Source organism: Panthera tigris, chromosome C2, assembly GCF_018350195.1.
Source record: "Panthera tigris isolate Pti1 chromosome C2, P.tigris_Pti1_mat1.1, whole genome shotgun sequence".
Lineage (NCBI taxonomy): Eukaryota > Metazoa > Chordata > Mammalia > Carnivora > Felidae > Panthera > Panthera tigris.
The window spans coordinates 149,355,780-149,383,094 of NC_056668.1; the positions used below are offsets into that span (position 1 = coordinate 149,355,780).

A 27,315-nucleotide genomic window follows, 5' to 3' on the forward strand; every position below is an offset into this window, starting at 1 on the left:
CAAATCTTTAAGTCTTTTTTATGCCTTTACATTTGAATGCTAATTTAACTATATATAAACTTCTTTATGAATAAAGGAAAGGGACTTGAAAGCTGGGATTCTGTATCCATCCAAACTGGTATTCAAGAGGAAGTCACTTTCCGTTCTCTTAATGTACTTTCCTGCTAATTAGATTCATTACAGGCAAAGCTTAGAGAGTGCATGCCATCAACAGTCCCTGTGTCTCCAGACAGCCTCATCTTTTGTGGGATGACTCAATTTTATTTATGTAAAAGTAGACAATCACAGGCCTCATGCTGGATAGTGATTGGTTTATCCTAATTATCGCTAAAGCTAATATTGAACATACTGGCTTCAGGCTTTGTATCAGCTATTCCTGAAATGAGAATATTTTCCCCAAACCTGAACATAGTGCTGCGTGGACATGTCAGCAAGGCTGAGTCCTGCCTGGAAACAAGGCCCGGAGGGTGACAGACCGAACAGTCACCTGGTAGCAGCTATGACTGCAGCTTCAGACCGTCCCCGGACGCTTGACGTACACACAGTGACCTCAGGCACATTCCAAGAGAAATTCTTACTTACTGCTGCTGTGAATCCCTAATACCCTCCGTTACCCTGACATCTGTGTAGAATGGAGAGCAGTTAGTTACTATCCTCTTTAAAAATTACTGTTATGTTTAAAGTTTCTTTTCAGTATGAAAGGTCTAATCCTTAACATATTTATTTATACGCTCGCCAAACATTTAAGTAAACACTTTCTAGGTTCTCAGTCCCGTGCTGAATGGTAGGAGTATGAAAAGAATGAAACAAGTCCTGCGCTCGCGGAGCTCAGGGTCCGTGGGCACCTGGCCTCTGACCGCTGCCTCGTCTGGAAGGGTCTCCAGCGACACCTCCTCTGAGTTCTCCACTGTCGTTTCTTTGGTCACGAGGGACCGAAGTCTCCTCAGCTTCCCTTCAGCAAACTGAAATCACCACTCCCCCTGTAAAGTCTACATTTCTTTCGCACGTCTACACACAAACCTTTTGAGAGCAAGGGGAGGAAACAACCCGTGCCTTGACTTACTTCTTTTTTAAAGTATATTTGGGGCCAGGTCTCCTCCGTGAATCTGTATCCATTCACCAGCAAGTGGTAGATATAGTGGGCGGAGAAGCAGTAGGAGCGGGCATATACCTCGTCAAACCTGGGCAGCAGCAGCGGGAGCTGAAAAGGAGGTTCCAAACAGATGAGGCAGGCGTGCTTGGAAAATGCATGCTCCAGAACACCACGTTTTATTTAAAAAAAAAAAAAAATTTTTTTAACGTTTATTTATTTTTGAGACAGAGAGAGACACAGCATGAACGGGGGAGGGGCAGAGAGAGAGGGAGACCCAGAATCGGAAGCAGGCTCCAGGCTCTGAGCCATCAGCCCAGAGCCCGACGCGGGGCTCGAACTCACGGAACGCGAGATCGTGACCTGAGCTGAAGTCGGGCGCTCAACCGACTGAGCCACCTGGGCGCCCCTCTCTTTCCTTTTTTTTAATGTTTATTTATTTATTTTTGAGAGAGAGACTGAGCGAGTAGGGGAGGGACAGAGAGGGGGGATAGGCAATCTGAAGCAGGCTCTGCGGAGCTGGAGAATCTGTGCTGTCGGCAGCAGAGCCTGACGCAGGGCTCGAACTCGTGAACCGTGGGATCATGACCTGAGCCAAAACCCAGAGTCTGGCACTTAACGGACGGAGCCACCCGGGCACCCTGCCCCTTTCTCTCTAAATACTGACCTGGCTCCAGCTCTCTGAGCAGAAATCCCAGCTGCTTGAGTTGAAGGCACTGAGGGAGAAGCTCCCTGAGAGATTGAAAGCGCTGGCTGTGTAGTAGAACCCTGCAAATGCCTGGAAGGATGTAACACAGAAGGAAGTTAGTTCTCAGAATGGGACACACCATGGAGCTTTCAGGCTAGGGGAATAAGAGAGGGGGAAGCAGGTCAACAGAAGAGAAACAGAAAGGTGAGAAGTAAATACTCACTGGGGGGAAAAAGGACGCTTTTGGGCGGGTTTTGCTCTTACCACAAATGTCCCTTTAACTTTTGGCTGATAGACCCCATCAAAGGAACAGGCTTCCTGGTCACGGCAAGCTGTGAAGTCAAACAGGGAAGCCACCTTTTCCCTACACAGCGATGGGTCCCCGGTTCCTCCAACAGTGATGATGTCGTCAGGGTTGTAACTGACAGGCCTCAGGTCTGCTGTGCACAGGCTGTCAAATATGTAGCCCCCGGTGAAGGTGGTGAGATAATCCCGAGGGTAGCAGGGGTTGATGAGATTGGTTTTGGTGGGAGAATCCTGCAGGTACAAGAGTGAGGTGTCAGAAACCACTTTTTGGTGGGGGGGGGGCAAGTGTTCCCCTCTTGCAAATTCTCACTATTGTTACCCTCCAGTGCCAAGAGAGAAATGGATGAAAACATGCCATTCTGGGTCAGCCCGTGCCTGAAGGCAGCTCCCAGGTTGCCTCGATACGTCCAGTGGGGGTGGGTGAACAGTTAGCCCTGCACCAGCCACCACGCTGGGCTCTCGCTCACGTTACCGGACCCACGCCCCACGACAGTCCTGTGAAGCAGGTTTTAGGAAATCCATTTTGAGGAGAACACAAGACATGTTGAGATTAATTGATCATTTGGAACAGAATATGATCTATCCACCTGACAAAATGACCCAGAAGTTTGCAAATAAGTATATTGTGAAAATGAGGGCTCCCTCCCCACCATGTCTAGCCACGAGATCCCCTCCTTAGAAGTAACCACTCTTGCCAGTTTTTGTGATTTCCTACCGGAGATTTTGTGTATACTTCTTGTACGCATACACAAATATCTTTTCTTCTCCTCCCTCTTCCTTCTTCTAAAAACTATAAATGGTAGTACTCTATACACAGTTACACCCTTTGCTGTTCTTACTGAAAAACGTATCTTCAGATCTTCCCGTTCACTGTACACATAGAATGGCCTCTTCTTTTCAGTAGCTGCATAGCCCTCCGCTGTACAAATTACAATTTATTTAAGGTATCTCCTCTATGTGAACATTTAGATGGTTTCCGATCATTCTGCCATTATAAACAACGCTGCAACAAATATCCTTATTCATAAAAATCTTTGATCCACTTGTAATTTATTTGGCGTAAAGACTGTTGTAGAGACCTGACTTTACTTTTTCCAAATGACTATCCAATATTTTACTTACTGGTGAAAAATGCTCCGTTTTATCTTATGCTAAATTCCAAAATGTGTAGGGTTCTATTTATGGACTCTCTTTTCTAGGGAATTGTATTTGAACTTTGCCCAGTTTCAAAACCACTCATTTTGACTCAGTCACATTTTGGCTTCAGACAATGTTTATTCCAACTCCTTTAATTTACTGATGAGGAAATTGAGGCACGTATCAAGGTAATGCAATCATTTAACAAAGGTCAGCGACAGGACTTCACACAAAATCCTACAGAAGTCCAACACTCATCCAGTATAACTCTAATGAGTGTCCTCCAGAAAGATCTTACTATGACTGAATCTGTGAAGACAGCAAATAGGTTCCTCTCTGCTTCAATGGTATGAAAAAAAATCCATGGTTTCCAAAAATTGTTATGTGTAATTTGTAACATGTCGCACCAGGGTCACTCTGTGGTGGAAATACTATTTTAAAGGGAAAAAGAAAAGAAAAGAAACTAATACCCGGTTATTTAATTTCCCCCTCCAAATCTGACATGCTTTTAAGATACTTAAAATAAAATACATTATTTCTGGTGTGGCCTGGACAAGAAGCAAGATATAAATTGTTTCTGGCTTGGAACATACAAGCAGCTCAGGAAAGATGATTTCTGTGCTCTTTTTGGAGTTCGAATTATTTGTTATGCCTTCTTTAAATATAATTTGCCAATGGGCCAAGCTGTTCAGGCCCTCAACATGGAACAAATCTCGCCTGAACTTAGTATTTGCAGGACATTGGCACTAAAGGGTCAATCATTAGGCTTGAGAGCAAAAAAGGCCACTGGAAAACTATAGCATAACTTGATCTTAGGGTAAATCCTATGAAAAGTGGAAAAACAGTGATAGGAACTATTCTTAATATTGATAGAAACTATTAAAAAACACATAGGAAACTAATTTAAAAGGAAGGTACAGGACCCATAATGAAAACGATAGGTTTTACTGAAGGATGCAAACCAAGAACTAAATAATTGGAACAATATTTTGTAATTCTACACAGAAATTCCTAGTATCATTAATAAGCCAGTATTTTACCAAACTAATTTGCAGTCAATGCAACTGCAATCATAATCTCAATGAAAAAAAAGTTCCTCTTTGTTGCCACTTTAAACGATTTTGAAGCTTAAAATAAATGTCTGAGGGGCGCCTGGGTGGCTCAGTTGGTTGGGTGGCCGACTTCGGCTCAGGTCATGATCTCGCGGTCCGTGAGTTCGAGCCCCGCATCAGGCTCTGGGCTGATGGCTCAGAGCCTGGAGCCTGCTTCCGATTCTGTGTCTCCCTCTCTCTCTGCCCCTTCCCCGTTCATGCTCTGTCTCTCTCTGTCTCAAAAATAAATAAAAAACGTTAAAAAAAAATTAAAAAAATAAAATAAATGTCTGAGAGTAGAAAAACAAACTTTTGCAACTAGAATAACATGATACTGGCTCAAGAATGGAAAAACAGGTGAATATAATAGGGAATTCAGAAGCAGATCCTCATTATCCAAGGACTTATTAATGGAATGGCTCAGGATCCCTAAAATTCTCAGATTGCAAAAGGTCATCACAACATTGTTGGTGGGAATCTGGATGGTTTTGTGTTGGAAGATTGCCTATTTATCCACTTATATGAGAAATCTACTTCGATTTTATCCTCTGGAAGTAAAATCAGTAGTTCATAAGGTTACGTGCACAAGAAGGTTTACGGTGTTATTGTTGCTGCAGCAAAACAGGACATAGCCTGTTGTCCATCAGGATCGGAATGGTTGACAAATTGTGAAATCTTAAAGGATCAAGAAAATAAGTTAGATATTGATCTGGAAAGTCTAGAATAACAATGTATCAAGCTGTGAACAGTGAAGACATTAGGTGACCAGCATTGGAAAGTCATTTTGACTTCAATGCGTTTTTTGCATGCTTTGACAGTTTCACAATAAAAATGCACTTTCTTTTATAAGCAAATGACCTATCTCGTTTTTCTTTTTAAATAATGGTGCCTGGAATATTATGCGTCCATAAAAATAGTAAGTTCAGAGGCTACTGAGCAACACAGGCGATTGTTCATGATATATTGTTAGGTAAAAGAAAAAGCTGGAGGGGCGCCTGTGGCTCAGTCGGTTAAGCGTCTGACCCGATTTCGGCCCAGGTCATGAGCTCATGGTTTGTGAGATCAAGCCCCGTGTCGGGCTCTGTGCTGACAGCTCAGAGCCTGAAGCCTGTTTCAGATTCTGTGTCTCCCTCTCTCTGACCCTCCCCCGTTCATGCTGTGTCTCTCTCTGTCTCAAAAATAAATAAACGTTAAAAAAATTGTTTTTTAAAAACAGAAGAAAACGTCTTAAAGAGGGGAAGAAAGCAAGCGAATGTGCGTCCTTAGCATCTACAAATGCTGTCACCCTGGGGCCACTGGAGGCTTGTTCATATGACAACAGGCTGCAAAGTAGGGCTCCGGGTACCATCCACACCAGACTGGGACACATGAGGAAACCAGATCCAGACCTGGTGGAATTTACTCAGCCAGTGTTCATGATGTAATAATCTTTGTGAACCTTCTAGGCCGGGCTTGGCAACATGTATTTGGCACATGGAAGTACTGGCCAGGCAGGTCGGGACGTGCATTTGTGGGTGATCGTCAGCGCACTTGGATCCTTTCCCTCACCTGAGTCAGAGGGCTTTGCGGGCAGAGCCACCTTCTCAGGCATCCGGAGCCTACCAGGCAAGTTGGAGAGCTGCCCCTGTCCCTCTGAACGGACTGTCCACATTAGAGGGTGGGATTGCCCACCTCTGCCCCCAGGCCAGGCTCACACCTTGAGACCTACGTTCTCAAACCCAAGTGAGACCTCAGACAGGTGGAGTATTGGCTTCTCTACTGTAGGTTCTTGGATATGTGGATAATCATTCTTTTTTTTATTTTTTTATTGTTTATTTTTGAGAGGAGGGGAGGGACGGGGGGGGGGGGGGCGGGGAGAGAATCCCAAGCAGGCTCTGCGCTGTCAGCACAGAGCTGGACGGACATGGGGCTCGATCTCACAAACCATGAGATCATGACCTAAGCCAAAATCAAGAGTCAGATGCTTAACTGCCTGAGCCACCCGGGTACCCCGACATAGATAATCATTCTTTTTTTTTTTTTTTTTAATTTTTAATGTTTATTTAGTTTTGAGAAAGAGAGAATGAGCAGGGGGAGGGGCAGAGAGAGAAGGAAACACAGAATCCGAAGCAGGCTCCAGGCTCTGAGCTGTCGGCATGGAACCCGATGCAGGGCTCGAACCCACGAGCAGCGAGATCATGACCTGAGCCGAAGTGGGACGTTCAACCGACTGAGCCACCCAGGCGCCCCAATAATCACTCTTTAATAAACTTTGTAAAAATAAACACGTGCACACATTTTCCTCAGGGCCAGTCGAATTTAAGAGGTTAGCTTCTCTGACCTTCACTCCCTCTGAGAAAAGGATGATTTCACCTGCCCCCTCTCCTGTTTCGAGTTCAGAGGAGCCCCCTGCCCTCTGCCCCCACTAGGGTCAGAACTGGAGGGAGAGGCATTAAGCATTGCCAGAAATAAAAGGAGATGGAGAGAAGAGGTGTTTCCAGAGTTTCTCTCCTGGACAGAAGAGCATGTTGGCTGAAGTACGTTAGCAAGCGATCAGGGATGAGTAGAGGTCATGGAGACCTTGCTAGGGAGGATCGATCCGGTTCCCTGTGGGGCTCCCTTTGGCCAAGTGGGGGTGGTGTGAGTCTGGGGTGGGCACTGGGTCTCCCGAGCCCCAAGGGCTGCCTGCAGGGTCCCCCACTCTGTCCTCCCCAGGCAGTGTGCAGCCTCTCCCAACAAGGCCTGTCACATTCATGTGTACCGGGGCTCCAGCCTTTCCTGCGAGGCTCAAAGTTTTGGGGAGCGGCCGGATCCGGAGGTGAATTCTCACGCACATCCCTGCATGACTACTCAGTAAATGCAGGGGTCTGAAGATGTCAGTTTTGCCGATGGCACTTTGCTGAGCCAGCCCATTGTTCCCTCAGGCTAGTGGCTGGTGGGGGTGGGGGGCACTGCTTCCTTCCTCAGCTGCCCAAGTAGGCGGGAGGGGTGGGGATTAACCAATGGTGCTGTGTCCACTATGTTCACAGGCTGACCCAGCCCTTGTCCCCTGCCCCTGGGTCTCACCAGAAGCCAGGATCTGTGGCCTCTGGCTGGCCTCATGCCCCTCTAGGTGGTCAAAGTCCCTTTCTTTCATTTTCATTTTCCCTGCTCAGCCATGCATGGTTGAGACTGATGTCCCCCGAGCACTGGAATTTGGGGTCTAGGGTATCCCTGGAGTCAGTGCTGACTGACACACACACCACACTAACACTGAGTTTATATTAACGACAACCTCGGGGCGCCTGGGTGGCTCCGTCGGTTGGGCGTCCGACTTCGGCTCAGGTCATGATCTCACCATCCGTGGGTTCGAGCCCCGCGTCGGGCTCTGTGCTGACAGCTCGGAGCCTGGAGCTTGCTTCGGATTCTGTGTCTCCCTCTCTCTCTTCCCCTCCCCCACTCAAGCTCTGTCTCTGTCTCTCTCAAAAAAATAAACATTAAAGAAATAATAATTATATATTAATGACAAGCTTCCAGTTGATGCCTGAAGAAGCCGTCTGGGCCAAGGGACAGTTACCGTGTCAATTACTGACCAATGTGATGGCATTCGGTTACTCCCAAATCTCACCATACAAAGGGCATCAAACCTACCTAATATAGGCCCATCTAAAAGGAGGCCGCACCCGGGGAGGGCTCAGTCCTCTCCCCTGTCAGCAAGTATTTCTCTTGGGACCACTTTCATTATCTTGTCAGCACTCGGGGGAGTCACAAGATTCTCAGGTTTATTTAGCTGTTGGTTTCAAGCCGCTTGTGTCCGCAAAGGGATCCCAGGTCTTGCATCGTTTGCCAAACATCTGGTGCCCTGTAATTTCCCTAGACTTCGGACTCAAATACACTGGAAGTGGTCAGTACAACGCAGGGAGCGGGCGAGCAAGCTTGGACCCCCGTGAGTGAACTGGCAAACTGGTCTTGTTTCCGATCCCATCAGAAGATGGATGGGCAGACCCCAGAAGGCGCCCTCCCCTCCAGACCCCCAAAGGAACGCCTGCTGCCCGCCCCTCCCCTTCCCCTCCACCCGCCCTCCCCCCCTCCCACCCCCCCGGCTCAGGTACCTGAAGAAGTATGGCCAGAAACCTCTTCTCAGCCTCATTGCGGCCGTAGCACTGGAAGCTATGTGTGTAGAGCGAGTACACATAGCCGTAGAGGGACACTTTCATGATATGGCTGCTGTTCAGCCCCACCTTGTCTCCGGCCGCGAAGGATATTTGGGTAGAGGCACCGCCTAAATCCAGGGCACCTGTGGTCTCCACTCCATTCGGATGCACCCACATATGCCACAGGTTCTTCTGCACGGTGGGGAAAGGAAACAAGAGAAAAGGCCAGAGGCACCATCTCTGTTTGCCCGGGACTCTCCACCCAAGGCCCAGCTCTTTTTGCTAAGAAGTCTGACATGAGCATCTGGAGGCCAAAACGCTCTTTTATTTCAAGGGTGGCGACCTCAAATGCTTCCAGGGGCTAGACAGGCAACATGAACGAATGAGGTAGGTTAGGTGGGGACGACAGGGAAGGTTAGGTGGGGGACTGTGGCAAACTGGGGACCGCACGAGCCACGTTCTGTTCCGGTCTAGCCACACTCTTCCGGTTGGTTATTGCCAACGTGAGCCCACTGGGACCAGTGCTTCCAGCTTTTGCAGGTTGTGGGGGTCAGGGAAAGCTAGAAATGTGCATTTGTATGTGACATTTCTTTGTGTGTGTGTGTGTGTGAGTGTGACATTTCTAAAATATGAACTGTTGGCAATTAACTAAAATTTAAGAATATATTTGAGGGGCGCCTGGGTGGCGCAGTCGGTTAAGCGTCCGACTTCAGCCAGGTCACGATCTTGCGGTCCGTGAGTTCGAGCCCCGCGTCGGGCTCTGGGCTGATGGCTTGGAGCCTGGAGCCTGTTTCCGATTCTGTGTCTCCCTCTCTCTCTGCCCCTCCCCCGTTCATGCTCTGTCTCTCTCTGTCCCAAAAATAAATAAAAAACGTTGAAAAAAAAAATTTTAAAAAAAGAATATATTTGAGGGGGAACAAGATAGGTGTTGGGCTGGATAAGGCTCATGTCCTCTGTAACATGGTGATTGTCCCTGGGGGTCGGCTTTCCTTTGCACAAGGGGCAGGGCAGGGTAAGGGACCCGGGGACACAGGATGGTTTGGGAAGCAGACTGCCTGAGGGCTCTGGAAGTTCCAGAGGGCTGTGGAGCATCTTAGAAGAGTCATTCTCCAGCTACCCTTCAAAAAACCCATAGCCTTTAGATTTAGATCCCCCCACCTCCAATTTCTTATCAGCTAGTAAAGTGATGATATTCCCTCTCCCCTGTGCATTTGGTCCTATTTACGATGCAGTGTTTTTGCCCCAGCTCTATGTGTATTTTCTTAGCTACTGTCTCATCGTTGTTTCCTCAATGCAGTAGATGATAGGGATGACACAGGACAGATGCCCCTGTCAGCATGCACCTCTGCTTAAGTGACCACCCACAGGGGACGGGATAGATAGCAAAATTAAAAACCATGCATTTGTTTTCACACACCTCCAGGAAATTTCCCATTAAATAGTTGGCTGTAATCCATCCATATATCCCTTCCTCTTGCCCAGAAATGATTTGAGCACCCCTAAAATCAAAGGGCTGGGACTTGAAGTAGTTTTGGATGCTGGCAAGGACTTCATTAGCTGCTGTTTCATTTTGTAACCTATGCAAGGCACAGAACACAAAAGGCTGAGTGCCTGGACAAGAGAGTCTTCAAATAATGTCACTCAGGTGAAAAGGCAAACCTCCCCACCCCTCTGCTGGCAGGGATGATTTTCCAGATGTGTGCAAAACTGGCAACGTTTCGCAAGTCAAAACCTCCCAGGCAACCAAGGAAGATGCCCTTGTTACCTGTCACACCGCCAAGCAGACAGCTTTACGTAAAAACACCCCTTGTTCTCTCCTCCCCTACCTGTTCCTGTCTCGTTCGCTAGCAACCAGCTGGTCAAAAGGGCCTTCTGCTTAATCACCATTGCTCTGTCTCAGATCAGCACAGGAAAGGGGGTTGGTGAAGGCATAGGGGTGGCATAAGGAATCCGCCGGGGGCATCATATAGAGGAGCCCTCATCAGGCCAGAAGGAAGGGGGATCTTTAGGAGGAGGGGGGAAAGAAAGAGGGTTAGGCGTTCAGCAGTCTCTGCTTTGCTCTCAGGGAAGGCTTCATCATGAGGGTATATAACGGCTATCATGGCCGTCATTGGATTGGAATCCATCAGTGCGCTGACCCACGGGAAAGTGGAAACATAGCATTCTAATATCACCCATGACGGGGCATTATACTATTGTTCATTGGCTGCCATTTTACCTTATGGAAGCACATTCACTTGGGAGGGTACCTCCCCTTTCATCACGGGGTTAAGAAAACCGGGGCACTGGCTCACTATTGGCTCGAGGAGGAGAAAGAGCCACGCCACAAGCTGACGTCCATTCTAATTCAGCCACAAGTGATCACTGTTTGGAAAATAATCCAAGAGTCTTCCTAGTTTTATCAGTTCCCCTCCCAGAGGATTCTCATTAAATGCTTTTTTTTTTTTTAATAGTCGACTTTTCTCTCAATGGAAACATCAGCTAGATCCTCAGAAGGAATGGATTACCATCAGAAAGTTTTACAAGGAGGAGTTAATATTTAATTTATTCAAATGGGACATTCACTGTTTTCCCAAGTGGCGAACTTCCTATTCCACGGTTTTTGTCAGGGCCTGTAAGTCACAGAGTCTTCTAATTATTCCTCACTGAGAGGAGTGGGAGAAAAAGCAACTAAGAGAAAGTCAGATGCTTTGTTTCCATAAAAAAGGAAAAGGCAGAAGGAAGGCATTTCTGTATCATTTCTTTCAGGTAAACGCAATCATTTTGAAACACCCTGCAGATTCCAAGCGGGGCAAAGACATGCAACTTTCTCCCACGTTCTGTTTGGTCAACGAGGATAGAGGGATAGAAACAAGGAGAGGAAAACCTCAAGGAACAGGCCCAATCCAACCGAGTGATTTCTTTTAATCATCATGTTGAAGTGGCCCTGTTTGTTTGTTTCGGTGTATCTTCTTTACGCCCACACATACAATTTTATGTTACTGGCACCACAGACAAAGTGGCTTTGAAGCAATATGAGGGTCATCTTTGGGGGATAAAGCCTTATTTTCAAAGTTCAGAGCAGGCTTTACCCTGGGTAGATTTAAGTTTGATTTTTTTAAAAAAAAACTATTTTTCTTGGGGCGCCTGGGTGGCTCAGTCGCTTGAGTGTCTGGGTCTTAATTTCGGCTCAGGTCATGATCTCAAGGTTCGTGAGTCTGAGTCCCACATCAGGCTCTGTGCTGACCATGCAGAGCCTACTTGAGATCCTCTGTCTCCCTCTCTCTCTGCCTTTCCCCTGTGAGCTCTCTCTCTCTCTCTCTCTCTCAAAAATAAATAGACATTAAAGAAAAAGAAATATATTCTCTTAAAAAATAAAAATAAAAACTATTTTTCCTTTATTTCAAGGTCAAGGAGCTACAACAATGGGGGAAAAAAAGAGAGATCGAAAGGGCACTTGAACACAGTGCAACTGGGCTAAAAGTCATGGCTACAAATCTAGAAGGAACTGCTAAATTGAATGAAATGAGCTGTTTGTTTCCTGATAGCTGCAAAGGCTTTGCCTGAGGTGAAGGGCAGAAATTCCACTGATTTTTTTAGAGGGAGGAGAGGGGCAGAGAATCCTAAGCAGACTCCACATCAGTGTGGAGCCTGACACGGGGCTCGATCTCACAACCGTGAGATCGTGAGCGGAGCTGAAATCAAGAGTCGGACGCTGAACTGACTGAACCACCCAGGCGCCCCAGTGAAAAACAACTCTTGTAAAGCAGATTGCAGCGAGATCGTGTACGTGAGTAGATGCCACGTAACTGTGGGTCGCACTCAGGGTGGCTGCTAGCACACCGGGGTCAGAAGACCAGGCATCCAAAACAGTTTTTACTTTTCTAAAAAACTAGAGGTATACCCCATGGGATTTCACATCACCTGCCTTTTTTTTCCCCAGAGTTCTCGGGAAAATCACCAAGGTGGAGGGAATCCATTTTAGAGCAGTTTCTTTCTGGGTATTAAAATAAAGACTAAAAGCGTCCCAACTTTTAAAGCCTAAATTTATGGCAGAATATGGGCTTCTTTCTTTTGGATCTGTCCCCAGGCAGAGAGTTTCATTCTTGGCAAGGCTCCACACATTCTTGATTTCGGTCAGATGGGCTCCGTGGGGCCACCCCAGCCCTTACCTCAGCAAGCGCATCCCCGCCGTGGCCCCCAGGTAAATGCGGGTGGATCTATGGAGGTGGGCTGGAATCTGCCCCTGGACTTTTTGCATGCAGTCCTCAAAGGCTTTGGGCACATCTTGGGGGTGTTTCCCATAGCTGGAGATCCCAGAGCCTGAGGAGCAAGCAGTCAGCACTTCTTAGCATTCCCAGGAACCAACAAGAGCAACACAACTTCGAAATAAACACCAAATCGGCTTTGGGAATCAGTGGGCTCGAGTGGGGGGATGTGCTGAGTCCCATGTGGTCACACTGAAGTGTCAACTCCCCAAATACGGAAGGAAGGAATTACAAAAGCGAAAAAATGAAACAGGAGCCGCTTAAGAAAAAGGTCTCATTACGGAAATTTCAAACATCAATAAAAGTAGGGAAGAAGGTATAATGGACCCCCTTGTACCCACCTCCCAGCTCTCACAATGATCACCTCTGGTGTCGTCTGTTCTCTCTCCCCACAGAGCGAACTGCAGAGATGGTATCATTTCATTCTTTTTTTTTTTAATTTTTTTTTAACGTTTATTTATTCTTGAGACAGAGAGAGACAGAGCATGAACGGGGGAGGGGCAGAGAGAGAGGGAGACACAGAATCGGAAGCAGGCTCCAGGCTCTGAGCCATCAGCCCAGAGCCCGACGCGGGGCTCGAACTCAAGGACCGCGAGATCGTGACCTGAGCTGAAGTCGGACGCTTAACCGACTGAGCCACCCAGGCACCCCTCATTTCATTCTTGAAATACTTCACTATGTTTCACTAAAATATACAAATAATTCTTCTTCTTCTTTTTGTTCAGCAATAATCATATCTGCTTTTTGCCTCTCTAGTCTCCTTTCACACGACCTGCCTTTTGGAAAGTGTACTTGTGTTTTGGTTTGTTTAAAGATTTTATTTAAAAAAAAAATTTTTTTTTTAACGTTTATTTATTCTTGAGACAGAGAGAGACAGAGCATGAACGGGGGAGGGGCAGAGAGAAAGGGAAACACAGAATCGGAAGCAGGCTCCAGGCTCCGAGCCATCAGCCCAGAGCCTGACGCGGGGCTCGAACCCGCGGACCGCGAGATCGTGACCTGAGCTGAAGTCGGACGCCTAACCGACTGAGCCACCCAGGCGCCCCAATTTAAAAAATTTTTAATGTGTATTTGTTTTTGAGGGAGAGACAGAGCATGAGTGGGGGAGGGACGGAGAGAGAGGGAGACACAGACTCTGAACCAGGGTCCAGGCTCTGAGCCGTCAGCTGTCAAACTCGGGAACAGAAAGATCATGACCTGAGCCAATGTCAGATGCTCAACTGACTGAGCTACCCAGGCGCCCCTAAAGATTTCATTTTTAAGTGATCTCTACATACAACTCAGGGCTCGAACCTACAACTCCAAGATCAAGAGTCACATGCTCCACTGACTGAGCCAGCCAGGTGCTCTAGTAAATTCACTTCTTCACAGAACTTCCACCCAATTGGTTTTGAGACACACAGTAAAAGGTGGGACAGGAAAAATGAAACAAAAATTCAAATCTATTCCATGCATGCAAACATAGAGGGGAAAAAAGGAATCTTGTCATGATTTATCTTCAGGAAACGTTGTGGCATAACTATATGTGATTTAAGATGTTATCCTAAACATTAAATATGAAAGAGTATCAAAAAGTCCACGTTTATCAATGTCGACAAGAAATAACACAGCTAGAGAGACCTATAACTCAAACAAACCCATGACAGGGTTCCTCGGCTTGGTCAGAAATCTCCATGAAGCTGAAATGAACGATCACAGAAAGAATTGAAAGTAGAGTTAGGCAAGAATTCTTTTAAAGCAGCGTGAGCCCCTGCCTGCTATGACGCCTGTAGAAATGAACAGAACCAAATTCTAGTTAAGGTGCCCGTTTTCTCCTTTTCCCTCCCTCTCTCCCTCCCCCCACCTCTCTCTTTTTCTCTCCCAGTTTGTTTGAATTAGAGTCCAAATAAATTCCATCCATTCCAGTTGGCTTGTGTGTCTCTTGAGTCTCTCTTTTTTAAAAGATTATTTATTTATTTTGAGAGAGAGAGAGAGAGAGAGAGCGTGCACGCATGCACAAGTGGAGGAGGGGAAGAGAGAGAGAGAGGGAGAGAGAGAGAGAGAGAGAGAGAGAATCCCAAGCAGGCTCTGCACAGCCAGGGCACAGCCCCATGCAGGGCTCAAACCCATGAACCCCGAGATCATGACCTGAGCCGCAATCAGACGCTTAACCGACCGAGCCGCCCAGGCGCCCGGGCTCTACTTTCTTTTTTTTTTTTTTTTTTTTTTTTTTTTAAAGTTTTTTTTTTAATGTTTATTTATTTTTGAGACAGAGAGAGACAGAGCATGAACGGGGGAGGGTCACAGAGAGAAGGAGACACAGAATATGAAACAGGCTCCAGGCTCTGAGCTGTCAGCACAGAGCCTGACGCGGGGCTCGAACCCATGAACCGTGAGATCATGACCTGAGCCGAAGCCGGACGCTTAACCGACTGAGCCACCCAGGCGCCCCAACCCGGGCTCTACTTTCAAAATACCTCTCAGATCTGAGCACTTCCTCCCCTCCCTCCCCAGCACTGTTCTAGATCAGTTTCTGCACGTTGCCACTACCCCCGTTTGGGGCCGGACAGTTCTTTGCTGTGGGGCCGTCCTGCGCACTGCGCAATGTTTAGCCTCATCCCTGGCCACCACTAGATGCCAGAAGTATCCCCAACCCCAGTGGGGACAACCAAAAATGTCCCCAGACATTGTTAAATGTTCTCTGGGGAGCAAACTCGCCCCACGCTGACAAGTACAGTCTCCGCCAGACCACCATCAAGTCATAACTTCATGACATCATAACTTCATGACGTCATAATAGCCCTGGTGACCCTGCTTCCGGTCGCAGCCTCTGACTCCATGTTCTACATCCAGAATGCTCCGTGAAACGTAGAGGTCATATCCATGTTAGTCCCCTGACCAGAATCTCCTAGTGGCCTCCCAGGATACTCCGAGGAAGCCGCATCTGAGCGCAAGTCAGACGCCTCACTGCAGCTCAGGGCCTCCACGAGCTGGCCTTGGCCGAAGTTCTGGCCTCATCTCTCACCTTTCGTCCTCTTATTCATCCTGCCCCAGCCACACTGGCCCCTCTGCCTTTCCTAGAAAATGCCGAGCGGCTTCCACCCCTGGCCTTCTCCCTTGCCGGGCCCTCTGTTGAGCACATTCTTCCCTCAAAAATGTGTACGGCTTACACTCTTGCACTTTGCCTCTGCGTAACTGTCCCCTCCTTTGTCCTTCCCTGGTGATCCTGTCAAAAACAGCAGGACCGCTCTCTGTCCGCCTACCTCGCTGCTTTCTCCTTACAGCACTTCTCCCTGACGTGTTTCATACCCATTTATTTCTGATCTATTGCCTCGATTCGAATGCAAGTTCCACAACAGCACAGACTGTATATTTTATTTGACTATTTATTTATCTTTTATTTTTAATTTATTGTTATCTTTTTTTTTTAAGTTTTTATGTTTATTTTTGAGAGACAGAAAGTGCGTGAGCAGGGGAGGGGGAGAGAAAGGGAGACACAGAATCGGAAGCAGGCTCCAGGCTCTGAGCTGTCAGCACAGAACCCGACGCGGGGCGTGAACTCATGAACGGTGAGATCATGACTTGAGCCGAAGTTGGATGCTTAACCGACTTGAGCCGCCCAGGCGCCCCTATTTTTTATTTACTTTTAAATAAGCTCTGTGCCCAACGTGGGGCTTGAACTCATGACCCCAAGATCAAGAGTCAGATGCTCCACCGACTGAGCCAGCCCAGTGCCCCTGTATATTTCAGTGTGGAATCCCCAGTGTCAAGAACAGTTACCAGCAAACAGTTGGCACTCAATACATATTTATGAAATAAATGAATCAATCAATCAGTCAATGAGATTTTCAAACCAGTATGAAACTCTATACTAAGGGGATCATGCAGTTCAATCTGGATCGGCCAGAGCTGGTCTCTGGAAAGGGACTGGTTAGGAACCTTGCTGGAATGTCAAAACTTGGGGTATCTGAGCATGTCACCTGAGACCTATTTGCATAAGGTCCCATAAGCCTCCTAGAGGGAAGACGGGATTGGGCTCATGGGCTCATGGGCTCATGGGATCCTGGGATTCACAACCCTAAGAAAGGAGGGTTGGAACTGCTATTCCAGTCTGGAGAAAGACGGCTGGACAGATGACACAAAACTTACTCGAGGATATGTACCCAAGCAAAGGATGCTTTCAAAACTGTAATGGCCAGGTCCCCAAAGGAACTCCTTAAGGCATTTCAATGGAGGAGATGGCTACACTTAGGCCCCAGTAGAGTTCAAGCACTGGTTTAAAGGGAACACGTGAATGTCCTTTTGTGGGAGGAGATAGCAGCAGGCTTGAGAACCGCACACCGCGAAAGACAGGAGGGGCGTGTAGGGGACCGGTGCCCTCCAGGGAATGGCTTTACGACAAGCAGCCAGAGCTTCAGACACCAGCATGGGGACCAGCAGCTAAGGCAGCACCTGGTGAACTCAGGAAAACAGCGGCAAGTGAGGAGTGATGATACGCACCAGGTCCCTCCTCGCCCACAAGAAAGAAATCTCCAAGAGCCTGGGTATCCGGGAAACACTGCAGGGCAAGCAAGCGTTCACCACCCCCTCAGACTGGCCAAGGCAGGGGAGCCCTGGGAAATTTGCAACTGGGAAACCAGAAACCCAAATTATCCTTGGAGAAGCCACGTGTCTTCAAGGCGATGGCACTTGCCAAACTTCAAGTCTGTATTTTGCGATTTAGTTTGTGGTCTTCTGGTCATTTGGAGTATATATATGGATCCCCGAGGCTACTACGATCAAAGGGAAGACTCATTTATGGATATGGTGTGGGCTCCATGACCCTGCCCCTCCCCTAAATCACATCCTGGGTGGCCAAGGGCCCCTCCCATGAAGGTCACATCTCCCCCTACAGCCAGAAGATCATCAGGACTGACTTGGCTGAATTGCTCTCCGGGTCTAAAGACAGATCTGGGACAGACTAACTTCGTGGCAAGAATATCCAGGAGCTCTAAACCGTGCCATGAATAATAACAGCTAACACTTACTAAGTGCTTACCACGTGCCACACATTTGCTACCTGCTTTGCACATATCACGTCATTGAATCTTCAAATGATTCCCAGGGGATGGGCGTTACTACTCTCATGCTTCGTATTTTAGAGATGAAGAGGTCAAAACTCAGAGAGGTCAGAAACATCCCAGAACTCACACGGGAGGGATGAGGTGAAGTCTTAACGACTACCCTACCCGACCCTCTCTTTTCTGGAAGTGGCTGGTCTCACCTTTCAAAATGAACATCCGGCTGCCCTCTTCCACGCTTGAAGGGGAGGAGATGGCTCAGAAGTGAGGACAGCAGAGAGGGGATCTCCGGCTGAGCTCCGAGCAAGGCCGTGGCCACCCGTGTCTTGTGGATAACAACGCAATCGGTACTCAGAAAACATCCGAGTGCCCCGTTGTGAGAGAGGCCAGGCAGACGCCCCTTCAAATAAAGGCTTAGGGTCTCCGCTGTCAGCTCCTTCATGGTTTGCCTTAGCTGCAGACAGCTGCCTGGCTCAACGTCTTGCTTTTCCCAGGATGCCGCCATCCGACAACTGAGGGCAACGGGGGTGTCGCAGCCCAGCCAATTTGGGCCATGCAAGATAACTGATCGCCCGGAGCTCCGTCAGGCCCACGTGGCAGTACGACTTCTCTTTCTGGCCAGTCCTCCTCCTTCCCCCTTCCCCCCACAGGTATGGATCTCTCACAATTACCTTGCATCCCAAACTGTCTCAATATCCGCTCATCGACAACCTAACCTGGACACCTAGGTACCGGGGTAGGTGAGCTCCTGGCTTCCCTCCATTGAAAGGCAGATGATCAGAATTCACCCTGTTATTCAAAGATCTCTGTTAGTCTCCCTGTGGGAAAGGCTAATTCTGCTTCCCAGCTTTTTCAATGCCATGACCCCCAGAGATGATTATCTTTGGGCAGATCATGGAGGCAAATGAAGGAGGCTGCTTGGGGCCGGGGGAACCGGTCCAGGGTCTCTAACCTGTTGTCCGTGGGCTGAGGGTATACCTCAGTAACACATTCAGGATGTGTTAACATCCTGGTCAGGAAGCTCCAGGCCAAGTCAGAGATCATGATGCTCTGAAGAGGGTGGTTTTTAGAAAGGCACACACATAAAGGATGGATCACTGGGTTCTACTCCTGAAACCAATACTACACTGTGTTTGAATTTAAATACATAATTTATTTAAACAATAAGTTATTTAAATAAATACATTTAAAAGAATAAAAAGGCACACACAGACACACACTCACTAACTGGGGTTGGTTATGTGTACCAAAGACTTAATTGTGGGGTACGTGAGTGGCTCAGTCGGTGAAGTGTCTGACTCTGGGTTTCAGCTCAAGTCATGATCTCACGGTTTGTGGGTTCGAGCCCCACACTGGGCTCTGCACTGACAGTGTGGAGCCTGCTCAGGTTTCTCTGTCTCCCTCTCTCCCCGCCCCTCCCCACACTTATTCTCTCTTTCTCCCCCCCTTCTCAAAAATAAATAAACCTTAAATATAAAAGACAAGATTATAAAACTTTCACTGAAGGATATCTTTATGATCTCAGGCTAAAGGATTTCTTAAATACACAAGAGCAAAACCATAAAAGAGAAGACTGATAATTGTGCCTACATAGAAAGAACTTCTATTCACCAAAAGACACAATGAAGAGACTTAAAAAGACAAATCACTAGCTGTGAGGAAATATGAGAACAACATAATAATGCTGCTAGCTGGGCACTCATATTCACAATATGTATAAAGAACTCCGGGGGTGCCTGGGTGGCTCAGTCGGTTAAGTGACCGACTTTAGCTCAGGTCATGGTCTTACAGTTCATGCCTTCGAGCCCCACAGTGGGCTCTGTGCTGACTGCTCAGAGCCTGGATCCTGCTTCAGATTCTGTGTCTCCCTCTCTCTACGCCCCTCCCCCACTCACGCTCTGTCTCTCTCAAAATAAATAAACCTTAAAAAAAAAAAAAGAACCCCAATGAGTAATGAGAAAAAGTCAAGAATAGGAATTTCACAAAACCAGAAATGGTCATGTGACATATAAATATAAAATACATAAGCATATTTATAACTTATAATGTTATAAGTAAATTAAAATATAAACATACTCAACCTTATCCCTTCCATAATCATGGAAACACAAATGCCCATCAACAGGGAAGAACGTATGAGCTTCCTCTCCTCCCTATTCACACAGATGGATCTTAAAAACCCTGGGGCGCCTGGGTGGCGCAGTCGGTTAAGCGTCCGACTTCAGCCAGGTCATGATCTCGTGGTCCGTGAGTTCGAGCCCCGCGTCAGGCTCTGGGCTGATGGCTCAGAGCCTGGAGCCTGTTTCCGATTCTGTGTCTCCCTCTCTCTCTGCCCCTCCCCCGTTCATGCTCTATCTCTCTCTGTCCCAAAAATAAATAAAAAACGTTGAAAAAAAACAAAAAACAAAACAAACAAAAAAAAAAAAACCCGATGTCCGTCAACGAAGCAAATTACAGAATAAATGTTGACTCCATTTATGTGTATACATGTTTGATCCCGCTTTCAAAAACAGGAAAAACTAAACGCATAAGGATGAAACTGTAAGAAGGACAAAGGAAACAGTGAATGTAAAATTCAGGCTATGTTGTGGAGGGCCATTAAAGATGCCGAGAATGTTCTGTCTCAAGGGTGGGCATCTCTCAGGCCGAATCCAGTTCATCACCTTTTTTTTTTTGTACAGCCCGTGGGCTAAGACCGTTTTTACAATTTTAAATACTAGGGAAAAAATTAAAAGACTATGTTGTGACACTTGAAAACTATATGAAATTCAAAATTTCAGGGTCTATAAATCAAGCTTTACTGGACCCGAGCCATGGCCAGCTGGTTATGCCTTGTCCATCTATCTCTACCACCACCAACCCCCACCCTGACATACACGGCCAATTAGAATACAATTCCCCTACTGGAATACAATTTTCCACGACTCCCTCATGTTTCTGCATGTCCTACGAGCAGAAGCCCCGACTGCCTTTGCTCCGGATTATACTTTCAAGGCTCAGAAGATAGAGACAGTGTTTCCCCCCAGATCAAGAGGCAGGCATTATAAATGTCTCAGATTCCCTAATCTCGGGGTTCCTCTTCTGTAATACGACCCACCGTGCAAGCAGATACTATCTGGCCCTCCTTACATCACCTGGTGCAAAGTGAAACTCAGAGAACCAGCACAAGAAAATGCTGATACTCTGCCTACTGCTATTACTGTGAGTAAGAAACCATCCTTTGTTCTGACCCAGGAGACTTGTGCCTTCCGTCAGCATTCGAGCAAATGTGGCAGGGTAAAATCTCACACCACGCACCGCCATGTTTTAGACATGAGAAAACTGAAGCCCAGAGGAAGGGGGTGACTGGCCCAAGGTCACTGCATGGATGGGGAGTGCCACTACCATTGGATGACATATGTTCCTGACGCCCAGTGCAGTGCTCATTCCTGCCTCCAGGCAGCTTCTTGGGATCCCTCCAGGCCTCCGAAGGCCCTTAGGACTCTCCCTTGCTTCCCTTTGGGCCTCCCGCACACAGTCCGGGCCTTACCTTTCACACTACACTTGAAGGTTTGACTGACCACTCCAGTATTATTCTCCTTCTCCGCTGGCCACTGATAGACGTAGACGGTGGTTCTGGAAGACCCGGCATCGAGCACGATTCCATACTGAACAAAAGGGGGAAGGGAGAGTCAGAAATGGGCTGGGCCTCTCTGAGGACTCTTTTCCAATGGGCCACCGAGAACCCCGAATATTCTCCAGAGGGTAATCCACACTGCTTCATTTGGGGAGGGGCTGACCAAGGGAAAAAACCGAGTTTCTCCAAACCAACTTTGTCTCCTTGGGCTGTGGGGGAAGGGGATGGGGGTGGGGTGGGTCAGGTGTTCTGGGGCATGGTTCTCACTCTTGGCCCACATTAGAATGACTTGGGGAGTTTTGGAAACTCCCAGGGCCAAGGCCACATCCCAGACCCATTAAATCAGAATCTCCGGGAGTGGACCCAGGCATCCGCAGTTTCTAAAGCTCCCTTGGTGATTCCAATATGCAGCCAAGGTTGAAAATTAATACTCCGAGGATCTTACTTGTTCCCTGATTCTTCCTCTTCCAGACCTCTGAGGTGGGGGACAGAAGCCACCTGGGCCTCAGGAGGGAAATGAAAATAGTCGCCTGCTGCCCTCTGTTCTTCAAACTTCCAGGCCAATAAGCCTGAAGTAAATATAGGAAATTCTCACAAGGGTGACACACGTCAATACCCGCACTGGCCTGCAGAATGAAGGTATTCACAATTAAGGAGAAAAACCCCAAAATGCCAACTAACGCTGACATACTGTCCCCCTTTGGTAACACGGTACATGGACAGACAGGGGGGTCTGCCAGAGCAGTGCCAGGACTAGCTGTGCTCAGGAGAGCAGGCTAGGAGTCCTGGACGATGTCCCCACCTTGAGGCAGGCACCAGGAAGCTTCCTCCCCTGAGGGTGTGGCCCAGCCCAGGCCCTGGACCAAGCCTGAGCAGGAAAGGGCATGCGTTAGCAGCCTACGGGGATTGGAATGAGTAATGCTGACCTAGGTCAGTATGTGCGTGGGCCCGGAGTCAGCCCAGGGCAGTGGAGGCTTCTGGAGCTTTTCTCCAATTCCACTGCTGTTGGGTTAAGCTAGCTGGTCTCAGGGAGGAAGATGAAATTGGGTTCTGGAAGCAGGTCGAACTCAGACGGATGCTTGCTTGCTTTGCGACCCTAGGTAGCAAGAGGCCTAACGTCTCTGGGTTTCCTCGTGGGCAGACAACTTAACTTGCAGAAGTAAACAGACCCTATGCCTAACACTCGTGGCTGCTCAATAAACACAGGCGATATGGAAAGATCAACAAAGCAAAATAAACAAAACCACAAAGACCAGAGGAAAGAGAAGTAAATAACACCCCTCAAATCCCACCATTGTTATAACACCTTGTTATATATCTTTTCTAATGGCCGCCTGTGCATACAGCTACATATATGAAAATGCGGTCACACATATGTTTTCAATTCAACCCAGGATTACACTGCACGTAGACTTTTCCAACGCTCTGTTCTTACATAAAAAGTGTATCGTGTACATCTCTCGCCGCCAATAAAAACACTGATATCGCTTTCAATACATTCCCCACCTCTTCCGTGAGATGTACAATAATCCATTTAACCAATTCCCTGATGCTAGCCATTTGGGAGGGCTCCAGCTTTCCACTGTCCACAAACGCTTGTTTCATTTGAAACAAGGGGACCGAATAAAAACGGGTGGCCCTAGCTCCTCAATCGCAGCTTTCCCATTATATTGAGACGGAACATCCTGCGCCCGTCGGTATTTGAACTTAGACACGCTGCTAATCTCAGCCTTCAGTCTGACGAATGCTGACGGGGATCCTGACATGACACCCCCCGGGGGAACAAGGAAGGCATTGTTCACAGCCTGCTCACCCGGAGATAACGCACAGGTGGCACTGAAGGAAACCGGGCACTCAAGCGATCTGAGCCTCCCTACCAGTCCGCTTTCTCTCCTCCCTCCTGCTGCCGACCCCCCACCAGCCCAGCACCGGCCCCTGGCCCTTCCACACCAGGTCCTGACTACAGGAGGGAGCACACGTGAGCAACCACTCCGCAGGGTCCCCACCCTTCCCAGATCTGCTGGATCCCAGCTCTTCACAAAGAGTGCGTTTTCCCTGTGAAGGAGGCTTGGGGCTGCTGTGCCAAGCTCAGGAAGGAGGAAGAAGGGCCACTTTCACGTTCATCGTCATCCCAGCTGGCATCCAATGTTCACCAAGGTGGGAGCAGCTGGCCCTCCCCTCGGGCACCTGCCGGATGTGCTGACAGGGACCAGCCCTGAGCCCGGGGCTACTCCTGAGGACTAGGTATCCACCCCACCACTGTTCTCTGACGTTTTCCAAAGTGGAAAAGTTGGTCTTTTCGAGAGCTCCCTTACCTAAATCAGCGGAACTCAATGTGGTTTGATGGCGTGGGTGGGATGGGGACTGATTTCATTCAGTTCAGCTGGGCAGTGAGTGACCCCCTGTCCAACGCAGTGTCAGAAAAGAACGTGGCTTGAACGTAGAACCGGAGACACACTCAGTGGGTTAACCGAAAGGAAACAGTCTTCCGGGAGAAGCCCATGATCCAAAACTTAAGGGATGTGTGAGCTTCTAACAAAAGCAAAAGTCGTAAGAACAGTTTTCTTAGATTTGTTATTGGCACTGTCATCATCATCCATGGCCATCACCATCATCGTCCCTCTTGGCATAATAAGAGGGATCCTAGCAGTAATACACATTTGTGGAGCACTTCTAATATGCCAGGCATTGCCCAAAGTGCTTTAGTGTTGCATCTACAGGGCAGGTGTGGTCATCCTTCCCACTCGACACATGGGGAAACTGAGGCTCACAGAGGTAAATCATTGCCCACAGTCACAGACTTGGGCCCGAGCTTGGTTCTAACTGGCCGTCAGACCTCTACACACAGCCCCCATGCTTTCACTGAGTTCCCAGGAAACCAGGTCTAACAGGGTTGACTGTTTAGTAATGAGGTGCCGAGGGTGCCTCAGTAGGGAGTCGGTCGAGCACCCAATTTTGGCCCAGGTCCTGATCTCACAGTCTGTGAGTTCGGGCCCCGCCTTGGACTCTCTGCCGTCAGCTCGGGGCCTGCTTCAGATCCTCTTCCCCCCTCCTCTCTCTGCCCCTCTCCCACTCACATGCACACTCTCTCTCTCTCTGTCTCTCAAAAAAAAAAAAAAAAAAAAAAAAAAAAGATGCCTGGTGCGTAGAGCAGACTTTCTTTGTTCAGACAAAAAGTCCCTCAAAAGCAAGCTTGTAGCTAAGTAGTGTGCAGATCTGACTACAGGGGAGGTGGACCGATGTGATGAAGAAGCCACATCTGTCTGGAAAGGAAGAAACTAATTATCCAACTTTCGCTCTCTAAGGGGTAACCAGGGAGGGCCACAAGGCACCAGAGATCCCGGCTGATGACTGGTAACCAATGAGGGTTACAAGGGAATGTTTGTTTGTTTGTTTGTTTTTGAGAGACAGACCGAGAATGCAAGTGGTGAAGGACAGAGAGAGAGAGAGGGAGAGAGAGAATCCCAAGCGGATTCTGCACTGTCAGCGCAGACCCAGGGCGGGGCTTACACCCACGCAGCATGAGATCATGACCTAAGGCAAAATCAAGAGTCGGACGCTTAACCGACGGAGCCACACAGGTGCCCCTACAAGGGAATGGTTTTAGCACAGCCTGGTCTCGTGGTTGTGCTTTGGAGAATAGCGGCCAAGCACGGGAGTGTGACCCAATACGGCGATCTCATGGGACCTGAGCGGGACTACGTAGGCCCCTCTTGGACACTGATGTCCTGTGGCCGCAAGGGGCAGCGGCAATGGGGTACTGATCATCCTGGACTGAGAAACTCCAGGGCTTCTAGACAGTTGTGATTGGGGCTGGGGAGGGAGAAGTCTCGAGAGGAAGAGATTGGACTTCATGAGAAGGAAGCAGGTGGGGGGCCGAGTGAAAAACAGAAGTGATGCCACCATGTTTACCCTTCAGGCTGGTGGAGCAGGTTGGACCAGCAACAATGAAAATGGCACTGGGCACGCGTTGACCCTTGACTGAGTTTTGATACTTCTGCTCTTAAACTCCGATAGACCACGGTTAGGTAAGCCAAGGTTGCATGTAATAGCCAGCTATCATGACCTTTCATTAGGGTCTTAAGGAAAATTCCAGCCCCCCCCCCCCCACAGGCCATTGTGGAGCCGGCTCTCGTAACCAGCTGTCATTTTTACACAGAGGCAAAACAACGTTCAAGGTTATGAAAACACAAACATCACAACGTAAAAGCCCTTGAATTCATTCAGCTTCACTTCCACAACTGCCCTTCCCACCCCTGGCACACACCGAAGAGCCAAACACAAGAGGCTTGTCCTCAACCTGAGAAGGGCTGCATGTGGAATGTTCTTTCAGGTGGCCATTCTGCTCCCGGTACCCCCGGCTCAGAACATCTGTCTTTTCTCACATTTAATCCACCCAGCTAAGCAGAAGGAGTCCTCTGAGTCAACATTCCAGGGTTATACAACCTCTTGTCCCCTGCAACTGTGACTGGGGCCTGGCAGCGCGATTCTGAGCAGATTACAGATCCCCTCTTTGAACGAACTGTCTGCTAATTGGCGAGCGTGGTGCTTCTGGTCCTTCTAAACCCTCGTTCGAGGCCCTATTTTCTGTTCTCTTTTGTTTCTTAGGTCCCACGTCTGCCGTTTCCAGTGCGAGCAACGGTGAGAAGCGACCCACCCTCTCTGCTCCTCTGTTCTCACCCGTGAGTAATCATATCCACATGGAATAGTCCTGGAGGGTTCCCTGCCCACACTCCTCAGGCCTTACCGCTGTGCTGTCCAACCATGCGCTTTCCACGCGTCTAAAGCCTTTCTCTAGTGGCCGAACCCCCCTGAGCATGCAGCGTGCCAGAGATAACGAGGGGGTTAGCGTCTCCCAGGGAGCAGCCACTCCGCCAATGACTAGTGGAAGTCATGTCCTTGAGTCATGTCCATGTCGTGTAAGTATGTCCTTGAGTGGGATACCTGCGAAGCGGGTGTTCCAGATGCCCTTTGGTAGAGGACTCACCTGGGGATGAGTTTTACACTGGCTCCCAGACTGAGAGTCCTCCCCAGGACTGAGCCCCCACTGCCCACGGTGGTAACCTGCTGGGTGGCAGGCCCTCCAGGGGCTGCCTTCCCTCCTGTCTCACCTCCCACCCCCTACCTGTGTTTCCTCGGGTCATTCCCAGATGGCCTGCTTTTACTCACATCTTTGATCAGGGGAACCCACCTGACCCAGGAGCCTGAGACATGTGTGGTCCTCTCTTTCAATGGTAGCCTCCTTACTGCCCTGGGGTCTACTTTTCTCTACTCAGTTTACTCTTCTAGTCTTCTAATCCCTCCACGCCCCTCCAGTATGAACAGAGGACTTACCTCTTACCTCCTAGAACAAGTGGAAGCTAGCGGCTGTCAACTGCCTTAACCAACCCATCCCAAACTTCTGCAGGGCCTGAGGGAAAATTTTTTAAATGAAGACTTTTACTCTCCCTCCAAACTTCCACCCGTCCTCACCCCACACCCCTGGCAAATCCACAGAGCAAAGAGCCTCACGCACCTGTATGCTGACTATAGAAGGTGGGACAGCTCCGACCCCATATCCACGCCCTGTCTACACTTCCTGCAAATGGCTGCCCCTTTGCCACCCCTCAGATCACTGGTGAGGCCGGTCCTCAGGAGGAGGTCCACACAGACCCTGGCTTCTGGAGTCTCAGGCACCACAGCACATTCTAGAAGGGGACGCATGACTCTGGGTGGGCACATTCCCTTGCGCCATGGAGAGAGATAAACCTGGAATACAGCTAGAGCTGGTTCCTCTGAAATATGGGGTGTAAGAGTGGTTCCTGGGGTTTAAGAGTGGCATTAGTCTTGCCCCAATTGGGGGGTACTTCCATCCCCCCGTTCAGCAAGCCTTCCTGCATCTGCACCCACCCTCCCCCACCCATCCCTCCTGTGCAAAGGAGGATAAGTTCTCTAGTCAAGGTCAGTACCTCCTCCTGGGTCCCTCATTCTGAACTTAGGATCAGGGAGA

The 27,315-nt window shown here is 48.5% G+C and overlaps 1 protein-coding gene across 2 annotated transcripts in view; it reads right to left on the reverse strand.

The window, feature by feature from the left end:
* The window catches only part of ENTPD3 (ectonucleoside triphosphate diphosphohydrolase 3), a 44,657-nt gene that overhangs the window by 9,007 nt on the left and 8,335 nt on the right, over window positions 1-27,315 (reverse strand). For both annotated transcript variants that reach the window (XM_042956428.1, XM_042956427.1), the window contains exons 4-10: window positions 21,240-21,357; window positions 12,576-12,726; window positions 9,842-10,001; window positions 8,383-8,616; window positions 2,043-2,315; window positions 1,758-1,868; window positions 1,064-1,201 (exon numbers count right to left, since the gene is read on the reverse strand). In XM_042956428.1, the coding sequence (XP_042812362.1) occupies window positions 1,064-1,201; window positions 1,758-1,868; window positions 2,043-2,315; window positions 8,383-8,616; window positions 9,842-10,001; window positions 12,576-12,726; window positions 21,240-21,357 (1,185 nt within the window). The remainder of the gene's footprint in view (window positions 1-1,063; window positions 1,202-1,757; window positions 1,869-2,042; window positions 2,316-8,382; window positions 8,617-9,841; window positions 10,002-12,575; window positions 12,727-21,239; window positions 21,358-27,315) is intronic.